The sequence below is a fragment of the Chiloscyllium punctatum genome, chromosome 1, assembly GCF_047496795.1.
Source record: "Chiloscyllium punctatum isolate Juve2018m chromosome 1, sChiPun1.3, whole genome shotgun sequence".
NCBI classification, from domain to species: domain Eukaryota; kingdom Metazoa; phylum Chordata; class Chondrichthyes; order Orectolobiformes; family Hemiscylliidae; genus Chiloscyllium; species Chiloscyllium punctatum.
In genome coordinates this window covers 97681488-97703044 of record NC_092739.1, presented here as the reverse complement: position 1 = coordinate 97703044, position 21557 = coordinate 97681488, and the positions used below count along the sequence as shown (strand labels likewise).

General features: G+C 38.1%; 1 protein-coding gene across 1 annotated transcript in view; it reads left to right on the top strand.

Moving 5' to 3' along the window:
- The window catches only part of mtrex (Mtr4 exosome RNA helicase), a 129893-nt gene that overhangs the window by 89544 nt on the left and 18792 nt on the right, over positions 1-21557 (top strand). The window contains exons 19-23 of the mRNA XM_072571568.1: positions 2787-2915; positions 5270-5380; positions 5584-5772; positions 7943-8106; positions 11967-12072. Coding sequence (XP_072427669.1) covers positions 2787-2915; positions 5270-5380; positions 5584-5772; positions 7943-8106; positions 11967-12072 — 699 coding nt within the window. The remainder of the gene's footprint in view (positions 1-2786; positions 2916-5269; positions 5381-5583; positions 5773-7942; positions 8107-11966; positions 12073-21557) is intronic.

Here is a 21557-nt window from a genome sequence, read left to right as displayed (position 1 = left end):
CATGTAGTTATCACTGTTATGCTGAAGACCATACTAGATTACAGTTTTCTGGACACTCTGTGCCTCTTCCAGTACATGACTTAAGTGGTTCATTTTTATATACAAGTCTTGAAGTGAATGACTAGAGATGGATGGCTAAATGAGAGCAGTAATTGGGGCTAAACCAAGTCTTATCCTTACAGGATGTCCACTTAGTTGTATTTTTCATAAGAGCTTTTGGAGGTGGAGAAGGAGCCATCCCATAGATATCCTTCTGAAACCCAGGGTTTATGATACTGATGTTGCGCTGGTTGATATCAACACTGGGAAGTTGTGATCAATGTGCAGCCATTGCCAGTTCAGTCCTTGAGTAATCTCATTCATTAGCTTTCATATTCTGTTATTAATGTGGTAAAATGTAAAGTTGTTTACTTTGGAAGGAAGAACAGCTGAGTATTACTTAAACAGGGAATGAGTGCAGAGGGAGCTGAGTGTTCTGTTGCATAAGTCACAAAAGGTTAGTATGAAGGTACAGCACAAAATCAATAAGTTGTGGAACACAGTACTTTACAAGAAGAAAAACTGATTTTAAAAAAAGTAAGGATTTTGTGCTTTACTTCCCCATGGCTTTTTATATTCATTCATGGGATATGGGACTTCTTAGCTGAGCCAGCATTTATTTATCGCTTACTGGCCCTTGCGAAGGTGGTCAGGTGCTGGTGAGCAGCCTTCTGTACTGTAGTCCAGACACGGTTAATCCAGACCTACAATACTGTTCAGGAGGGAAGTCCAGGATTTTGAGACTCAATACTGAAGGAATGATATATTTTCAAGTTTGAATGGTTAGTGCCTTGGGAGGGGACCCTACAATTGGTGGTGTTTTGATGTATCTGGTGCTTTTGTTCTTCATGATAAAAGTGGTCACAGGTTTGGAAGGTGTCACAAGGATTTTTGGTCAGTTTCTGCAGTGCATGTTACAGATCATATACATTGCTGCTACTGAGCGCCGGACATGGAGGGAGTGAATGTGTGTGGATCCAGGGCTAGTTTGCCCTGAATCATCTAAAGCTTCTGGATTGTTGTTAGAGCTGCACTTATCAGGCAACTGGGGAGTATTCCATCACGTTCCTGACTTGTGCCCTATAGATGCTGGACAGGGTCTGGGGTTTTGAGGAGGTTGCTTCTCGCTGCAGGATTCTGCGTTTCTGGCCTTGTTCTTGTAGCCACTGCATTTATCTTGTTCGTACAGTTCAGTATCTGGTCAATGGTTACCCTAAGGATCTTGATTATGGGGGATTCAGTGTTGGTAATGTCATTGAATGTCATGGGGCAGTGGTTCATTTGTCTCTTGTTGGAGATGTTTATTACCTACCATTTGCATGGCGTGGATGTTACTTGCCAGTTTTTAGCCCAAATCTGATTATTGTTCAGGTCTTGTTTTCGCTAGAGTTGAGAAAAATGAGAGGCAGCTTGATTAATGTAAAAGATCGTCAATGACCTTGACAAGGTGGATCTGCAAAGGATGTTTCCTCATGGATGAGTTGAGAACTGAGGGACACCGTTTTAAACTAACTTGTCATCCGTAAAGGACAGGAATCATGAAAATTCTTTTCTGCCATGTGATTGTGCAGTTTTCAAATATTTTGTCTTAGAAGATGATGGAGTGGAATTACCTTCTTGTTAGGAAATAGAATTGAAGATTATCAGGATTGGCACAATGTGGTGTTTGAAACAAAAACAGATCAACCACGATGTATTGAATAATGGAGCAGGATTGAAGGACTGAATGGCCTACTTATGCCCCTAATTTGTACATGGACAACACATCAGCTCAACTGTTTGCTGCTTATAAAGATTGAAGTCCTTCTGGATCTGATCATTTGCACCAAGATCAGGAAGGTATTGAATGTGATTGAGAATTTTACAGACTGTAAAATTAATACAATTCCTGTGTCTGAGTAGCAATGGAATATGTGATGGTCTGTTTTTGTGATGTTGATTCAGGGATGCATATTAGAGAGGTTGTTCTTTCTAAATCGTGGGACCCAGAATATGAAGTGCTTAACCTGAAGCCAGTGCAGACTGAGTATACTCAAGACCACAATTAGATTTTTGGGTTCCAGAGCAATTAAAAAACATGGGGATCATTTGGAAAATTGAAATGGAGGAAAAATGTCAGCCATGACCTTTTCAAATGGTGGAGCAGGCTAAAAAGGATCAGTAGGAATAGGTGATGGCATAGTGATATTGAAACTAGACTAGTATTCGAATTGTCCAGATAATTTGTTTTCTGCATTACATTACAGTAACCAAATTTCAAATACATCAATCATCACTTGATATAGAGTGTTGACGTGCTGTTGATCTTTTAAAATGCTATCATATTTGGTCTTAACTGTAATTAACATATTGCAAGTACAATTCCCAACATTAATTTAAAAATTGAATATACAATACAGATCACAAAACATTTGATCACCATTGTCACTGTTCCCATTTGGAACATTTTCTTTCATCTTTACTCCTCGCTAAATCTTTTTAAATCTAGGTAGCTATTTTAAAATTAAGTTTGCAAGCGTTTTTATGATATTAATTAAATAACGAAGTCATAAAGCTATACATGTTAACGTCTTGAGTTTACAAGCATTTATCTTGCATGTCTGTTTATTAAAAAATTTATTTTATTCAGGTGTTTAATTTTTCTTGAATTTGCAGGTTATCAGTAATAAAACATGTATGATTTCAAAAAGATACTCAAAAATATTAGAACTCTGGTTACAGTTTTTCATCCTTGTTGATATTCACAGCCTAACACTGGAGAACTGGATCCCTTATATGTGGTGGAGGTTTTATTGCTTTGCAATAAAGACAGCGTAAAACTTGCAGCATCAGGAGCAGCTAAACCAGCTAAACCAGGGGAGAAAGGAGAGATGCAGGTTTGTGGATTAGTTAATTTCAATGCAATTAAAAAAAACATTAATACTGCCATTTAATTGTTTTGGAATTGGTCTTAAATGTGTCCAGAGCTAAAACCCTGATGACAGATATTTAACTCCAGTTGATGATGCTGTATCAGGAACATGCTTGTTTTTTACACATGCATTTTTTTGTGTCTTCAACACCACACTTCTCCCCGTTTGCTTGCCAAAGCAAACAAAGTTTGTTGCAACTATCAGACCAATCATTATAGCCTGAGGAAATGGCTAAGTCTTCCTCAAGAGGCGGCTTCCCAAACTGAGATTTGGGGCCACAAGTGCGGCCCTGAATTGAAATTTTGAGGCCATGAACTTGGCCAAGTTATAACATCTGGACTCCCCTCTAACTGGCACCTACCCTACCCTTTATCACTGAGGGGTTCTGACAGCTTTCAGGCCTCATGTTGGAAAGATGTTTCAGACGTATTGCTCAACAAAGCATTTTCTGCCCAGCTATCTTCAAATTCTTCATCACTGATCTTTGCCCTGTATTTAAATTAGGAATGGGGATGTTTGCTGATGGTTCCACCACGATCAGCACCATTTGCAATTCCAAATAATGAGCCATGCATCAACCAGATGCAGAGGACATCTAAAGAATATGTGAGATCCTAAGTTATCATGTATGAACATTCTCTTTATTGCTGCTTTTGTTCCCACATTCGGTATTCACTGATGCTGTAGCTGCAACGCATATTGTCTGTAGGATGTGCTGCAGAAACTCCAAAAAGCTTTATTTAATAGCTTTTGTCTCTACAGTCTTTACTACCAGAAGACCAAGAATAGCAATATTTCGTGAACAACATCCCTTTCCAAATTTCCCTCCCAAATTGTGTCATCCTGACTTGCTGTCATATTGCAGTAAATTCTTGGTCACTTTGCAAAACATCACAGTGGGGGTATCATCACTATCGAGACAACCGCAGATGAGAGAAAGAAATTGCAATCTTAGTGTTCAAAGAGTAATTTAAGACTCTCTGTTCTCATGTCAAATAAGAATAATTGTTAAGCCCTGCTTTTCTGGTCAGAGCCAAGTACCTGAGCAGTGAATTGGTAACTGCTATACGATATGTAATTGTCTGTCTTTCTACTTTAAATCTGGCTGCTGAAATACAAATATTTCCACAGATTAGATCCAGAATAGAAAGAACAGTCTGGAGAAAATTAAAATGACCAAGTCACATTGGCCAGTGTTTAATCATTTCTTTGGGAATTCCAGGAGACCTGGCATTTGTAAATTTTAAAAAGAAAAGCACAAAGATTTTTCAAAGCACCATTAGATTTTCTGTGGCATTGTTTCCAGGCCTTTATGCTACTCTTTACTTATTTTTTTCTGTATTTTTTTAACATTGCTTCTCTGTCTTTCATATACTTCTGTTTTTACATTTTCTATTATAGTTTCTCCATTTCTGACTTTGCATTACTCAAGTTTTCACTCTGTATCTATCTTTCATCTACCCATCTTACGTATTGCTTTTCCTTTTTACTGAACTGTTTATCTTCTTTAGGATCATTTTGATGTCCAACATGTCACCCATTTTCTTCGAATGAATTCATACGAATCTCCAAACTCAGCTTTGAACAAAACACATTAAGATGTTTATCTGTTTTCCCAACTTGGAATGTGCTAACTGTTGCTTGAATGGGTCCTGTCCCACTTAATTGAGTGCAAAGTATTGAGCAGCAAACGACAGGTGCCAAGTTTAGGAATACACGAAAATGCAAGAAAGCATATAAGTCAATTTTGCTAATTCTCACTGTTTGGTGCTCTTCCTAATTCCACCCCTTCATTCCACATCCCATATGTTTACCCATCTGAAGATATGTTTGGCTTTCTCCTTCTAATGCTTTTTTTTTGTTTTTAACCTAATTAGTTTATCAAATTTTATATTGCTGATGCATCTTCAGATGTATGGGTACCTCAGTTATTAGCCATCACATGACGCGTGAGACAGCAAAAAATAATTGACAGATATTCAATTGATGCAAAAGGAACACTTTTCAAATTTCTTTGTATGCTCCATCTATTTTGGAATATTTCAGTAATCCATTTACAGGATCGAAGTGGTATAAAACAACTGCCTCTGTGCCAGATTTTACCTTGCAACGTCAATTTCTGTATGATATTGTTCTGATTTTGTTCTGTGTTCTCTTGCGCAGGTGTGAATGGATATGTAGATTTCCAGGGCATCTATAAATATTTATATCTTGTTGATAATTGATAATGCGTACATTGCCAATTGAACATTGTTTGTATTCTGTTAACTTGGCTGTAATGTGATGATAATTTTTTTTGTGACTTCTTTATTAAACAGGTTGTTCCCATCCTGCTTCATTTAATTACAGCCATTAGTAGTGTACGACTCTATATTCCAAAAGATCTGAGACCACTAGACAACAGGCAAAGTGTTTTGAAATCAATACAGGTATATTATGCCGTTCATTTGAGACTTATGGACTCTAGTTCCAGTCCAACTCCCAATTGCCTCACTTTCTGTCCTTATTGAATTATAAATTATTGCAGCACATTTAAAAATGAAAAATAAACAAAAATCTGTATGAAATACATTGTTAGCCAAAGATTTACAGCCCTCTCACTCTGTATTCTGAACATTTTTGTGTGTTTTAGGAAGTACAAAAGAGATTTCCTGATGGTGTACCTTTACTTGATCCAATTGATGACATGGGAATCAAGGATCAAGGACTGAAGAAAGTAATACAGAAAATTGAGGCTTTTGAGCACAGAATGTATTCACATTCCATGCATAATGACTCAAATTTGGAAACTGTTTACAGACTTTGTGAGAGGAAAGCACAGGTAAGTGACTTATGTTGTGTAATATATTGTTGATGAGGAAACAAGATTAATTTAGCGTGGCTGTGAAATGATGTTTATGCATATTTTTGCAGTGCATATAAATCTTTGGCATACTAGTGTGCCAAGGCAACATTGAAGTGTAAGTGTATTGTGTCCATATGATCGTTTTGCCATTGCTTAGTTTTTATATGAGTAATTTACTAATATTTTTAAACTGACTACAGATAAATGTAACCGAAGTAACAGTTGGGAGAAACGTTAGATCAAATGAATATGTGTTACCAGCAAAAGCAAAATGCTAGAGACTGAAGACATGAATTTGGAACAGGGAATGCAGAAATCCTCTGTTTTTTAAAAAATACACTTCAGTTCAATTGAGTGTATTGATTTTAAGAAAAATAATGGAATCTTTGAGTAAAAATGCATTTGTTACAAAGTATTCATTGAACTTCTCTGTCACTTCCTGATTCCCCCTTATACTACTTGAGTCCCCATCCTTGTTCTCAAAGAGTTTTTTTTTATTCATTCATGGGATGAGGGAGTCACTGACTAGGCCAGCATTTATTGATCATCCCTCACTGTTCAGAGGGCAGTTGAGAGTCAACCACATTGCTGTGGGTCTGGAGCCACACGTCGGCTAAACTAAGTAAGGATAGCAAATCTCCTTCCCTAAGGGACATTAATGAACCAGATAGATTTTTACAACAATTGGCAAAAGTTTCATGGTCGTCATTAGGCTCTTAATCTAAGATTTTTTTAAAATTCAAGTTCTGTCATTGTGAGATTTGAACCAGAGTCCCCAGAATATTACCTGGGGCTCCAGATGAATAGTGAAAATACCAGAAGACCATCACTTCCTCCTTGAAGGTTATCACTTTGGTCTCAATACAGGTAGGTTAATATCTGAATGGTAATAATTTGGGAAAGGGAGAAGTGAGATGAGACCTGGGTATCATTGTACACCAGTTGCTGAAAGTAAGCATGCAGGTCTGGCAAGCAGCAAAGAAAGCAAATGGTCTGTTGACCTTCATAGTGAGATGATTTGAGTACAGGATTTCTTGCTGCAACTGTGCAAGGCCTTGGTGAGACCACACCTGGAATATTGTGTGCAGTTTTGCTTGCTGTACCTAAGGAATGATGTTCTGGCTGTGGATAGTGTGCACCAAAAGTTTACCAGACTGATTCCTGAGGTGGCACGAATGATGTATGAACAGCGATTGGTTCAGTCAAGACGATATTCACAGGAAGTTAAAAGAATGAGGGATAGATGCAGAAAGGATCTTCACGATGATCTGGGCGTCCACAACCAGGGTTCACAGTGTGAGGATACAGGGTTGGCCACTTCAGATTGAGATGAGTAGAAATTTCTTCACCGAGGGAGTGTTGAATCTGTAGACCTCACAACTGCAGAAATCAGTTGAAGCCAGCACACTGTATGATTTCATGAAGGTGTTGGATACAGCACTTTAAGGTGAAGATATCAAATGATTTGGCAAGAAAATGGTAACAGGTATCTGAGCTGGAGGATCAGCCACAATCATCTTGAATGGTGGAGGTAATGAAGTCCCAATGCTCTACATTTACTTACTATGTTTATATAAACCTCTGGCCCAAGAATGCCCAAAGTGGAGGGAAAGCATTTGGGAAGAATCTATACATCTTGAGGCTCATTACCAAAGCTGAAGTCCAACTTTCAGAGAGTGAGTGAGCATGACAACTTGGGCATCCCACCCTGCCAATCACCAACCATAGAACTTCCATATTTTGCCACTTTTTACATACATCCCAAATCATCTATTGTAACAATTGAATAACTATCTGGACCTATTTCTTCTATGTTTTGCTCAATATCACATTGTTGCCTTGCACCATCATCACTTGTGTCATTCAACTGCTGCAGTCCTCCACACAACCATAAGCCTCATTTATTTGCTCTGTCTCTCCCCACCATCTCCCCAGTTTTTACCTAGCTTATCACTTGTTTGAAGTTATTAGTTTGTAACATGGTCCAGCTTTGATTTTTAAAAAAATGTATTTCATAACTTTGTGAACTTGAGTTAATGAAAGTATTGACACCTCGAGATGAATTAATGTTTTCAGATATGTGCAATTTAGATTGTGCCACATCATAACTTGCATGTATTGAATGTTCATATATCTATATGTGTAGATTGCTGGAGAAATCAAAGCAGCAAAGCGAGAGCTGAAGAAAGCTCGAACAGTACTGCAGATGGATGAACTGAAATGCCGTAAACGAGTGATCAGACGATTAGGCTTTGCTACTTCATCTGATGTAATTGAAATGAAAGGACGAGTTGCTTGTGAAATAAGCAGGTGAGGCATTGAGGAAACAAATTTGTATTACCTGCACTTTATGAAAACATTTGGAAATTTCAGTTTGAGTTGTCTCCTCTGTCGGTCTCTCTCCTCCTCTCCCTTCTCCCCCACAACTCCAGTCATGTGATAATTCCCAAGGTCACCATTGCTGTCCATTATAAGCACACTTCATTCTTAAGCAAGCTGAAAAGATTTGAGTTTTAAATGTGCCCATTACAACATGACACTTCCATACTTTTTTGGTGCATTTATATTGCAGTTTTTGTATTAAGTGTACAGCAGTTTTACTTTATTTTAGAGTTGTGGCTGCAACAATAAAGCTACTTAAATTCAGTTTTAGCCAACTTCACATTAGCTCCCTTTTAAAGTCTGATTTGCATTACTTTATTTAGTATATATGCAAAGCTGAAGCTGTTTTAGACTATCACTTAACTTGTGCTATAAATAAAGACTTGTCTAGATGTCACAGGAGAGCAGTTAGCAAAACTGAAGAAATGCAATAAAAGTTACAATACTGGCATGGATTAAATGGGATTCTTGTGTTGGCAGGCTGTGGCTCGCAAGATCAGTACATGGGCCCATGAGTTTCCAACATAGCTTGTTATGACCAAGGCTAGATAGATTAGATTAGATTGCTTACAGTATGGAAACAGGCCCTTCGGACCAACAAGTCCACACCGACCTTCCGAAGAGCAATCCATCCAGACCATTCCCTACATTTACCCCTTCACCTAACACAACAGGCAATTTAGCATGGCCAATTCACTTAACCTGCACATCTTTTGGACTGTGGGAAACTGGAGCACCCGGAGGAAACCCACGCAGACATGGGGAGAATGTGCAAACTCCACACAGACAGTTGCCTGGGGTGGGAATTGAACCCAGGTCTGTGGCGCTGTGAGGCAGCAGTGCTAACCACTAAGTCACCTTGCATTGTTGTCCTCATCTCACAACTACTCAGATTGCAACACAAAATAAGTTCCCACTTACCAAGGTGATCTATTAAATACTTTTTCTGTAGTAGGATTTAAACAAAAGCAATTAGCTGGGTTTTTTAGTAAACACAATTTTTGCTTTATTCTCAAAAAAATTTATTAAATTAAGATGCAGTGATTAGTTAACAAATGCATTCAGTAATATAGAAGTATAAATGTTCATTCCTTCAGATATCCCAAAGCACACAAGCAAACATACTCTCTCTTTTCTCTTCAATCCCCCACCTGCTCTTTCACTCTCTGCCTGTTTAGCTAGTACCTTCTCCAGTAGGGTCATTATTCAAAAGCAGCCCCAGCAAGTGTCTGCAGCAAAGCAACCAATTATCACCAGTCATGTGTTTACAGGAATTTACATGCATTGTGAAATTGGAATGAGCTCTTTTAATGAAACCATTCCAGGCATTTCCATAAAACTTAAAGTAAACCAATTTTGGCTATCTTGAAATTTAAGTCCTCAAAGCAGTAATAAATTTAACACGTCTTCTTAACAGCGTTAGTGATTTGGATGAGGGGATCTAATGTAATGTTTCTAAGTTTATGGATGATGCCAAATTAGGTGAGAATGTGTGGTGTGAGGGAGATGCAAGTGACTTGCTGAGATTTGCACAGACGTCATGAGTGAGCAAGAACATGGCAAGTTATGTAGAATGTAGAAAAGTATAGGGTTACCATTTTGCAGAATATTTCTTAAATTGTAAGAGATTAGAAAGTGTAGATGTACAAAGAGATCTGGGTGTCTTTGTCATTAACTCACTGAAGGGTAGCATTCAAGTGCAGCAGGCAGTTTGAAAGACTAATAATATTTTGGGCTTTATTGAGGAGCACTTGAGTACAGAATAGAGTGAGGTCTTGCTTCAATTATGTTGAACTTTGGTTAGACAGTACCTGGGGTACTGTGTGCAAATTTGGTCGTCTTGTTTTAGGACGATTCTGTTGCCATTGAGGGAGGGCAATTTAAGTCCAACAGACTTATTTCTGGGATAACAGGGCTATCCTAAAAAGAGAGCTTGAGAAAACTAGAGTTAGGGTGAGGGTATTCTCTAGAGTTTTGAAAAATGCGAAGCGCTCTTATTGAAACCATAGAATACATAAGGGATAGACAGGGGAAATAAATTAATTCTGAATAAAACATAGAACTGTACAGCACCGAAATGGCCCTTTGGTCCACGATGTTGTGCTGGACATGACACCAAATGAAACTACTCCCTTCTACTTGCCATTAGTTCATATTCCTCCATTACTTGCTTATTCCTTCATGTGCTTATCTAAAAGTCTGTTAAATGCCCCTTGCATATCTGCCTCCACGACCATCCTGGCAGTGCGTTCCAGACTCCGACCACTCTCTGTGTTAGAAGAAAACTTGCCCTGAAAGACTCCTTTGAACTTCCACTCTCTAACCTTAAGTCCATGCCCCCCTCCCCCCGCCCCCGAATTTGACATTTCACCTCTGGGGAAAAAGGTTCTAATCATCAACCCTATCCATTCTTCTCATTAATTTTATAGACTTCTATCAAGTTCCTCCCTTCAGCCTTTGCCACTCAATAAAAAACAACCCAGGTTTGTCTAGCCTATCCTTATAGCTCATACTTTCTAATCCAGGTAAACGTCTTCTGCACCCTCTCCTAAGCCTCCACATACTTCCTGTAATGTGGCGATCACAATTGAATGTAGCACTCTAAGTGTGGCCTAATCAACACGACATCCTGACTCTTGTACTCAGTTCCCTGATCAATAAAGGCAAGCATGCCATATGACTCCTTTACCACCCTAGCTACTTGCTTGGCTCCTTTCAGGGAGCTACAGACTTGAACTCCAAGATCTTCTGTATATCAATGCTGTTCAGAATCCTGCCATTAACTGTATGCTTTTCCTTGACATTTGAACTCCCAAAGTGCAGCACCTTATACTTAGCTGCATTAAATTCCATCTGCTATTTCTCCACCCATATCTGCAAGTGATGTATATCCCGTTGTACCCTTTAACAACCTTGTACACAATCCATAACTCAATTGATCTTTATATCATCAGCAAGTTTACTAATCCATCTATTGCACTAATCAGAATCTATTGCATCAGTAACAAAGACAGTGTTACATCACTGCTCATAGTCCTATTCCATGGATATCAGCTTCCAATTACATTCGTAATCAGAGCCCTATTACTTTAAGATTCAGGATGTGCTGCAAAAATAATCAACATTCTATAACATTTAATCAGGATCAAATTGATTACACACTTGCAATTACATCATTTCCCTATTCCTTCAATTATCAGGAATTATTCATTCAATAATTAGAACACTCCTACATTAAAATCTTTATAATTCAAGCCCATTTACATTAATAAAGATGTTGTTAGATTGAAGTCATGAACTAGTGTAATAATTGTGATCGTATGAATGATCATGGTGTTAAAACATTAATGTCCAAAAATACTAATAATTTGTGAAAAATTACACATATGGTCATTAGCTGACTTCCATCTCACCCCAACCCCAAACACAAATCACAAAGATATTACGCTGGGGTCTCACATCTGCATTAAAATAGGGTCACTCCAGGAAAAGGTTTGGGAAGATGCGCAGTATACAAACTAAAGCCTATCCAGAGATTTAAATTGATCTTTGCATTATCCATATTTTTGCATTCTGGATTCCTATTTATAAAGTCTTAGCTGTATGTTTTGTTTAAGAACTTTACCAACTTGTTCTCCAATTGTTAAACACTACTTCCTATACAAGAGTATGCTATTACATATAATTATGCATAATTCTTCAGAAGTGTGGAATAAAGCATGAATTATACAAATTACCATCAAGGTTTTGTGTGATTAGTATGAACCAGATAATTTGTTTTCTTGTAGTGCGGATGAACTACTACTGACAGAAATGATGTTTAATGGGATCTTCAATGATCTGGCAGCTGAGCAGGCTACAGCCTTACTGAGTTGCTTTGTATTTCAGGAGAAGGTAAATACACTCATTGACATTCCTCCTTTAAGAAAAATGCATTGTAAAATGATTATCCTGGCATTTGTTCCGGTACATACAGAAGCTTAATCTTGTCATCAGAGTAAGAAGAGTTTTTTACACAGAAAGGTATCCACAGTTTGATTTGTCATGGTTTCCCTTGTTCTTGATTGGAATCGACCTAACTGTGGTTGAATAATATCAGTACAAGGCACATCATAACACTTAAGGCTATGTTACTAAGGGGCGGGGGGAAAATAAGGTATATATGAGTCTAATTTTTTCCATGTATGCACATTCCACAGGTTTTTGGCAAATCTTTTCTATTACTGCTATTTCCTTGATTTACCTGGTGTTTGTGGTAGCTCACTGTGTGCAATATTAACTAAGTTTGAAAAATATTTTAGTTGACTGTAAGGTGTGCTTTGGGAAGTCCTTTGGTTCTGAAATATGTTGTATAAATGCAAGATTTCTTTTCTGTTTAAGATCTGTTTAACTCAATCAGGAATATTGATCAAACCAAAACACTTCTAAGTCTGTTGGATCATTTGCAAGCTCAGGAATACCCAACTCTGGCTTCAGGGGTTCAATATAATTCTAAATCATAACATTTTGAATTGTTGACAGTTCAGAAAAACTTAGTAAATTTATCCATGAGTAAAATAAAATGAACACTATCTGGCTGACATCAAAGAATGGCTTAACAAGCTAAATATCATATTTTTACAACTTCATAGAATAGTATAAATACATTTCTGAAAATATTTAAGTATATTGTAAATCTAGTTTTCACTCTAAGGTTCTTGGTTAACATCTTAAATATGAACTTGGAGATGAAATTTGGCATAATGATGTGAAAAGTGGACAATTTTAAGCTGACTTGATTCAGTCACTGTGTCTGTTCAATTAAGTAAGTGTAGGTTACATGTGAACTATAAATATGTAGATCAGCCACAATACCTTCCTTTAAATTGGTTTTAGCCTTTAGTCTTGTCAGACTGTGGTTTGTGCCATGGTGGTCAACTATGTATTGAACATCATCAGGTGTGGCTTAGCAGCCTAATTCGGACATACCAGTCTCTGCCATATTTGCAAGAGAGGACAACATTGTGTTGAGAAGGTGTGCGATGACTATCTTTCTTTTGCCTGTGATCTTCACATCTGGCTTGTAAGTGTCTGTGTAACCAAATTATGGGCACACCGGAAGTCATGATCCAGTTGTCATTTCATTTACAGAAGATCTTTGAGTACCATCAAACAATGCTCGAATGTGAGTGAATCAGCACAGACCTTGTTGCCCGAGTAATGATGTATGCTGATGGGATTAGAACTCTGCAGCACCTCTGAGTTGAGGACCTTTTCCTATCAAAGATACTGAGGATGTGCTTGAGACAGCTAGGTTGAAAACCCTGACTTTTTCTCTTTTTTTTATTACTTCTCTCTATGTGGAAATGGCTAGTTAGGCAGTATTTGTTGCCCATCCCAAATTGCCCGTGGGAAAGTGGTGGTGACCAGCTATTTTGAAATACTGCCATATGGTGTAGGTACTCCACATTGTTGTTCTGGGACTTTGACATAGCACCAATAAAGGAACAGTGATATGTCGCAATTGTGGTTTCAGGATGGTTTTCTAGACATTTTAGCACAACACTAATTTGAAAAAAAAAAGCAGTCTTAGTCACAGAGTCATGGCCACAGAGTCATACAATGCAGCAAAGCACCTTCGGGCAATCGAATCTGCGCCGACGTAACTACCACTGAAATATTACATGGATCCAAGTCAGAATGATGTGTGACGAGAATTGATTTCTCTTATTTCATTGCCCTTGCAAAGATGCTGCCTCCATGAACCACTTGGTCTCGGTGGGGTAAGTGCCATTGTGGTGTTAAGAAGCATGTTCCAGGATCTTGACTCAGTGACAATAAAGGAATAACACCACAGTCCCAAATCAGGGTGATGTGTGACTTGGAGGGGAACTTAACAAGTGTTGATGCACCTGCTGCACTTGCCCTTTAGATGGTAGACACCGCCAGTACTGTGTGTCAGTGATGGCAGTACTGAAGGATGAAGGTTGGATGTTGTCCAGCTTGTGCTACATGTGGGCATACATTACTTCAATATCTGAGCAGTCACAAATGGTGCTGAACATTCTGCAGTCATGAGTGCACATCCACACTTATGATCTCGTCATGAGAAAAAGTGAAGCAGTTCAAGATGCTTGCTCCTCAGACTATAACCTGAAGCTGAGATTATGGTCCTGCAGCAACCAGAACCCATCTTCCTTTGTGTTAAGTATGACTACAACCAGTGAAGAGATTTTGTTTTTCTTGATTCAATTGACCCTAGTTTTGCCAAGTCTTTTTGAAGCCATCATGTCAACAGCAGTCCCTCCCACCTTTCCTTTGGAATTCTGCTCTTTAGTCCATATTTAAACTGAGGCTGTAATGAACTCAGGAGCTGATTAAAGCAGGTGGAACACAATCTGAGCATTCATGAGCAGTGTCGCTGAATGGCATTGTCAATAACTTCAACCATTCTTCCTGATGACGGGAAGACAATTGTCCAGATTGCCAGCGAGCTGCCAGGGTTGTAACTGTGATAGGACACTTGGCTGGACACATCAGTTTATATGAAGCACAAGCATTTAGCAGAATGCCAGAGTGTTATTAGGGCTCATGGGCTTTGCAATATCCAGTACCTTCAACTGTTCCTATGCATGTGAAGTGGGTCAGAGTACTGATGAAAGAGGCTTGGATGAATTGTTACAGTGTATCTTGTTTGGAGTTCATACTTCTACCACTTTGTGTCAGCACTGGGGGAAGTGAAATTTTAAGATAGTAGATAGGAAACCACTTTGTCCTTCTTGTTGAGCTTCTTGGATGCTCTAGTCATTCACAACTCTCAATATGTTGATAATCATAGAGCCACACAGCATGTGAGAGATACAGTAATGATACTGTCATTGAGTGTCATGGGGGAGGATTTGATTTGATTTCTTATTAAGTCATGTGCCGAGATATGCAAAGTATTGTTTTGCTTGCTCTCCAGACAAATCATACCTTGCATAAGTACATCGGGGTAATAAAACAGAATGCAGAATATAGTGTTACAGCTACAAAGAAGGTGCAAAGAAAGATTAGCTCTGAGGTCTGTTTGCAAGTTTATTTTCTTTCGTTGGGGGTGATCATTGATCAGTACTTCTTTGCCATGAATATGAATACTGTCCAGATCTTTCTGCATATGAACTCTTGATTGTTTCATTGCCAAGGTGTTCTGAGTGGTACTGAACCTTGAGCATTCAAAAGCGAATGCCTCTACTTCTGACTTTGATGTATAAAATTCCAAAGGGAGGACCCTTTGGTTAACTGCCCAAGTTAGGGGAAGCAGCAAATTCAAGCAAAGAACATGCAACTGCGCGCGATGGTGAATGGCAAGTCAAGTGATTGTTCAGAATATAAAGGACAGCAAGGAACAACTAAAAGATTAATCGGAGGAAGAAATTAAGAGTATGAGAAGTTAACTCGGAATGTAGCAGAAATTTCTACATATTTAAAAAGGAAAATGGGAAGTTACATGCGTGTTATTCCTCTAGAGAGTGAAACTGGGCCATTACTAGTGAATAATAAGTTGTAATTAACCAATGAATATCTGTTTTCACTGCAGATGATACAGAAAACATTTGTGTCATAGATGTAGATCAGGAGGTAGAATGGAGAATAGAACAATAGAATCACGAGGAAGTGATCCAAAGCAAACTGACAGCTGTGATCTGACCAAGAGCTATGGGCTGATTAGTCTCCAGGTACAGATGGACTTGATCCCAGGGATTTAACCTGGGTAGCTAATGAGGTAATACATGAGTCAGTGTTACATTTCTAAAATTTCCTAAATTCAGCAAAGCTCCCTCAACTTGGAAAATAGCAGTGAACGGGAAGGTATAAGCCAATTATCTTGCCATCTGTCATGAGGAAAGTCTTAAAATTGTTCATGAAAATGTATTTATTTGTGAACTTAGAAAACTCAAGGCAATCTGGTAGAGTCAGCATGGTGTTGTCAAAGTGAAATTATGTTTAACTGATGCATTGAATTTGAAGGAGTGAAATATCCTATGGATAAAGGAAAGCCTCTAGATGTACTACACTCAGAAATCCTCTGATAAGATGCCATGTCAAAGTTTATTGCAGAAAACAAAAACTTATGATAGAGGAAGTAACATATTAGCATTTCTAGAAGATTAGCCAAGTTGGCTGGCAGTAAACAATGTTTGTAAATGGGTCTTTTATTTGCACTGTATAGTGAGTTGAGTTCCTCAGTTGTGCTGAGACCTCAACAACATCTTACAGTTTACATCGATATCTCAGATGTGGAGGGACTGGGGTGGACAAAGTTAAAAATCACATGACATCAGATTATAGTCCTGTTGTCGTCAGATGAGAGAAGCAATGTAACGATAGGTAAATTGTTAAATGCCGTTAAAAGAGTCATTGGAAATTTTGTTGTGAAGAAGCTATTTGGAGGTAGTAAATTGAATTGTGGTAGTGAGTGGACAACAATCTGACAGTTGGAGTATGATGTGGGAAAATATGAAGTTAATCACTTTGGCAGGAAAAGTGAAAATGCAGAGAGTTACTTAAATAGAGAATGCCTATTTAAGGCATTAAGGCAATTCTGAGGTGCAAAGGATTGAAGTGTTAATTGTGCATTGGTCACCAAAATTAGTATGCAAGTACAACACATAACTACAAAGGCTTGTGGCACGCTACCCTTTATTCCAAGCGACAGATTCAAACCACTACAAATGCCGGAGGAAACATCACAGAAGCGCTTCACAGGAGGCTCCCAAGCACTGAGGATGTCACCTAGACAGGGGACGAAACGTTTGCAACACAAATTCCCAGCTCGGCGAACAGAACCACAACAACGAGCACCCGAGCTACAAATCTTCTCCCAAACTTTGAACCCTTTATTCCAAGAGGAATTGAACATAAACATAGGGATGTTATACTTCATTTGTACTGAGCACTTGTTAGACCATTTCTTGATAAACTATGTACAATTTTGGTCTCCTTATTTGAAGGAAGATATAAATGTCTTGGACATGGTTCAAAGGAGATTTATGAGATTAATGCTTGGAATTAAGTGCTTCTTGAAGTTAATGAGTTTCGATATGTGAGAAGCATTGCAACAAACTTTACTGAGGAAGGTCCCCATGACATAACTGTATCAGTAATCTGTTCTGCTGATTTTGGATAATTGCTCACCAGGATACTGGGAAATTGCCCCATCTCACCTGTCCACGGGAACAGGCAGACTGTGTCTCTTCCAACTCTCAACTGAAAGATTTTCTCTGTTATATTGAAGTTTCAACCTTGACATAGACTGTTTACCAGTTGGCTGCTTTCTGTGCTGTATTAATCTTGATTATCTGCTCAACTATTTGGAATAGATTATAATCCTAACTGACTCAGGAGGATGGTTCCAAAATTGAGACAATGGACAGGCCAGTAGAATGAATGGTTTAGGAACTCGACCTCTTCAGAAGAGTGGATAAACTAAACGATTCCTTAATGTCTTAGTTGAAGAATTGACCCAGAGGTTCTTCACTACTATCACCTGCAAGTCTTTATTCACTGAATCATGTGTTGAGATTTTTACCATTCTCTGCATTATAAAATTGACCTTATCAGCAAACTCATAAATAGGGCCTGAATCATTTGTTCATTGTGCAAGTTTGAGGGTGAACAAAGGCACTGAGAAACCACCCTGCTGGATCAAGGTTACCATGGTCAGATCGCTGTTCACTGTATATTGTGAAACAGCTTTGGTCTCAAAAATTGCCCAATCTATCTCCAGTTATCTTGACAAGGTATAAGGTAAGGTTTGAATACCAGGTAAAAGTAGCTGTTTCCAGCTGCTACAACTGGTGCTCGCTAATAACAGGCTGTTGTAATCAGGCCAGAAGGATGTGCTGCCTAAATTCACAAGTGAGCAACCTGATTTATAAATTTCGATGCCAGTCTGATGCTAAGTATGTTGGCTGTTAGAAGCAAATAAGGTACTTCCTCCATCCAACCATACTCTGCTTACTAGATAAGAGTGTGTGCTAAAAATTACATTGAAAATTAACTTTAAGATTGACAATCCGGAAGCTTCATATATGAATCATGGACCTGTTCATTGCAGACAGAGAGAGCATGTACACATGCTGTGCCTGTTTCAACTCAAGGACCATGTGGAGCTGTGACGTCCTGTACTGGAGCTAATTTACTTGGAGAAGACAATGCTGAAAGGAGATTTATGCAGATATTCAGTAATCTGAGAGGTCTGGAAAGACCAGATATGGAGAAACTTTTCTCATTCATAAATGCATCGAGATCAAGAGGACGCAGATTTAAATTAACTAATTAAAGAAAATAAGTGGAAATGATATGCTGTGCCATTGCAAAGACTAAATTGGTATTATTTGCTGAATAGCTTCAATCTAATTGAACCATGTAGGTTGAAGGTAGTAACCTTGATTCCCCATGGTGGATAATTAATCTCGTAACAGTTTTGCTGTCTACGTTCCAGAAGCATGGAGACAAAAATGTAGCTTCCAAATTCCCAACGTCTTTAATAACTACTACTAAGGATATATATAAGAATTAGTCAAGCACAAATCAGTCTCTCCCATTTCAAGTAGTCTGTTTTTATAAACTGCTCAGTTTTCCAGATGAAAAATGAATGCTCATCATAAGTTATCATAGGAATGTTGGCACATGTAGATCTATACCCCAGCTGAGAGCAAAGGAGAAAATTCAAAGAGAAACTGTTTTCTGGAAATTTGAATGTTTAACATTTATTTTCATATCAAGGCAGATTATTGTACCTAGAAGGTATATTTTATGACATCAGCCCTCTCTTTCATTCAGCTGTTTTTAGACACACAAATCCCTTTATGGATTCAGTTTCCAGCAATGCAGAAAATCCCGACGTGTTAAATTTTTAACATATTTTCTTTACATACTTCTGGACAACCTCAATACGTTGTACTTCTGTTCTTTCATTAGTCAAATGAATAAATTCTCTTATGCTTTTGTGTTCTTTAATACCTTTGATTACACTTCAGTAGTGATTAGCTTTCCAGTTTATAAGCTTTACAAACAAAAATGCTGAACAATCTTTTTGTAACTTCCTCTTGCCTGCCCACTTTGTGATTTCTGTCATCTGTTCATTATTGAGCACTATTGATGTCCGTATTCCATAAACATGTTTATAAACTGCAATTTCTTGAGGCCTAAATGCATGATAATATTTGCAAATTGCATTCTAATCTTGATGATGTTATAAATGTTAGAGCTATCCAATATTTTCCTTTGCTTACCATTTTTCTGAAATTTGATTTGTTTATCTTGTCAGAATTTGATCTTTCTCCTCATGTGTGATTTCTTGTACTCTTAGCATTGATTTTTTTTTACACCTGAGATAATATTTCTCTCCAGTTAGTATTATATAGAGAAACTGGAATACGTAGTTTTTCATCAGATTGCATCTCTTAGAACAAATAATAAGATCCGACATATGATGTAACTTGAAAGGTAATTTTTAATATTTGAGGTAAAGAAATTCAGAATTGAAAACTGTTTTTCAATGATGCATTGACTTCTATTTGCTTAAAATTTCTCAAGTGCTGATTTAAAATCTGTGAAAAATACTGATGTCATATATCAACTCTTTTGATTAAACTTCTTCAGTCACTTGATAAAGAGGTATGCTGGTTAGGCCAGCACATGCCACCCATCTGTAATTGAAGGTGAAGGTGAGCTGTCTTATTGAACTGTTGCAGCTGGTTTTGCCTAAGTATGCCAGTACTGCTGTTAAGAAATGAGTCCCAGGATTTTGGCCCACCATTTTGTAATTTTAAGAGTTACGTAGGGAAATAAAACAACATATGCGGTGTTGCATGGACATAAATCATTGGAGATTGGCAATGCATTATCTAAATGTAGTAAATGTCCAGAGATGTTTTGCAAAGCTGAAGCCCATACACTTGGATGTCAAAGTACTTGGAGATAGATAGTTTAATGGTGCAGGACAAAAGTATTGAAGATGAGTAAAGTAGTTACGAATAGTGGGATTCAGGATGTGCATTTCTGATATGAGAGATTTCTGCTCAGTGCTGATGGGAAAGGGAAGCAAATTAGGCTTGAATTCATGTTGATTAAGATGGATACGATGGCATTCATATGGTGCACATGACAAGTCAGTGTTTCAGATTTTGCTCAATCTTAATTCAAACCTCTTTGAAACAAATAGAACTAAGTTGAATGGAAACTATTGAATCATAGTTTCTTCTGTGATAAACTTTCAATTTGAAAAATATAAAATAAAAACAGAAAATGTTAGAAATACTCGCCAGCAATATTCCCTGTGAGCAGCTGCTTTGAGGATCTGCACATGCAGTTGCAGGAAAATTCAGAGGGAATAAAGCTCAACATTTCAGGTTGTCATCAGGATGTGCCTTCACTTGAAAGGTCATTAATGTGAAACATTAACTGTTTCATCCACAGATGCTGCCCAGCCTGTTTATTTCTCAGCATTTTCTGTTTTTATTTCAAATTTTCAACATTCATTTATTTTGGTTTTGTATTCCAAAAGTTAAGCTTGCAGAAAAAAATGGCTTCAAGATCAATCAAGAAGTAAGAACATATGACAAATGGTCTCAGTGAAAGATGAGCATAAACGAAGGATTATTTTGTTTCCTTTGTTTGAGTTCCAGTGATATAATTGCTTTTCTCAGAAAGCGCCTTTATATTTGTTAGAAAGGTAGAATTGATCCTGAACTTCAAGCACACTAAAAGTCTGTATCAAGCAGACAGCATGAAGACATGGACGCTTATTTACAGTGGATAATAACTTATATTTATAATGGGTACAAATTGCCCTTTGAAATTACAAACATTCACAAATTGCGAGCTATGCAGTTTGTGTCAAATTCATGGGCAACTCCATTCAAAGGTTATATCTGTGGACTATGGGTATAATATCTCTCCAGAAGCCAGAGAGGTAAATAAAAATCATGGTGACCAAGCACCTTTCAAAATGGGGCTTGGGTTTTCAGGGCTATGCCATGAGATTATTTGGAAAAATCAGCAAATTAAATTTCTCGCCACTGGAGCAGTGTCTACATGATGCCTAATCTGGAGGATGGGTGGTGATTAGGGATGGCGACATTCAGGAAGAGGAGGTCTTGTATTGTGGGGCGGGGTCAGCATTCGGAGAGGTGGTCTTTGAAGTTGTTGGGTGAGAAGAGAAGATGACGACAGAGTGGCATCTGGGAGTAGAAAAAAACAAGGGGAGAAAATGACACAAGGAGCCAGGAGGTTTGGGCTTCTGCAAGATGGTGGAAGAGGGCATTCTGGTTCTTTGCAGAGTCAGAAACAATGACAACAACATGGAGTCAGAATAGTGCTGAAATGAGCAAGCAGTAAAATGGAAGAGTGGT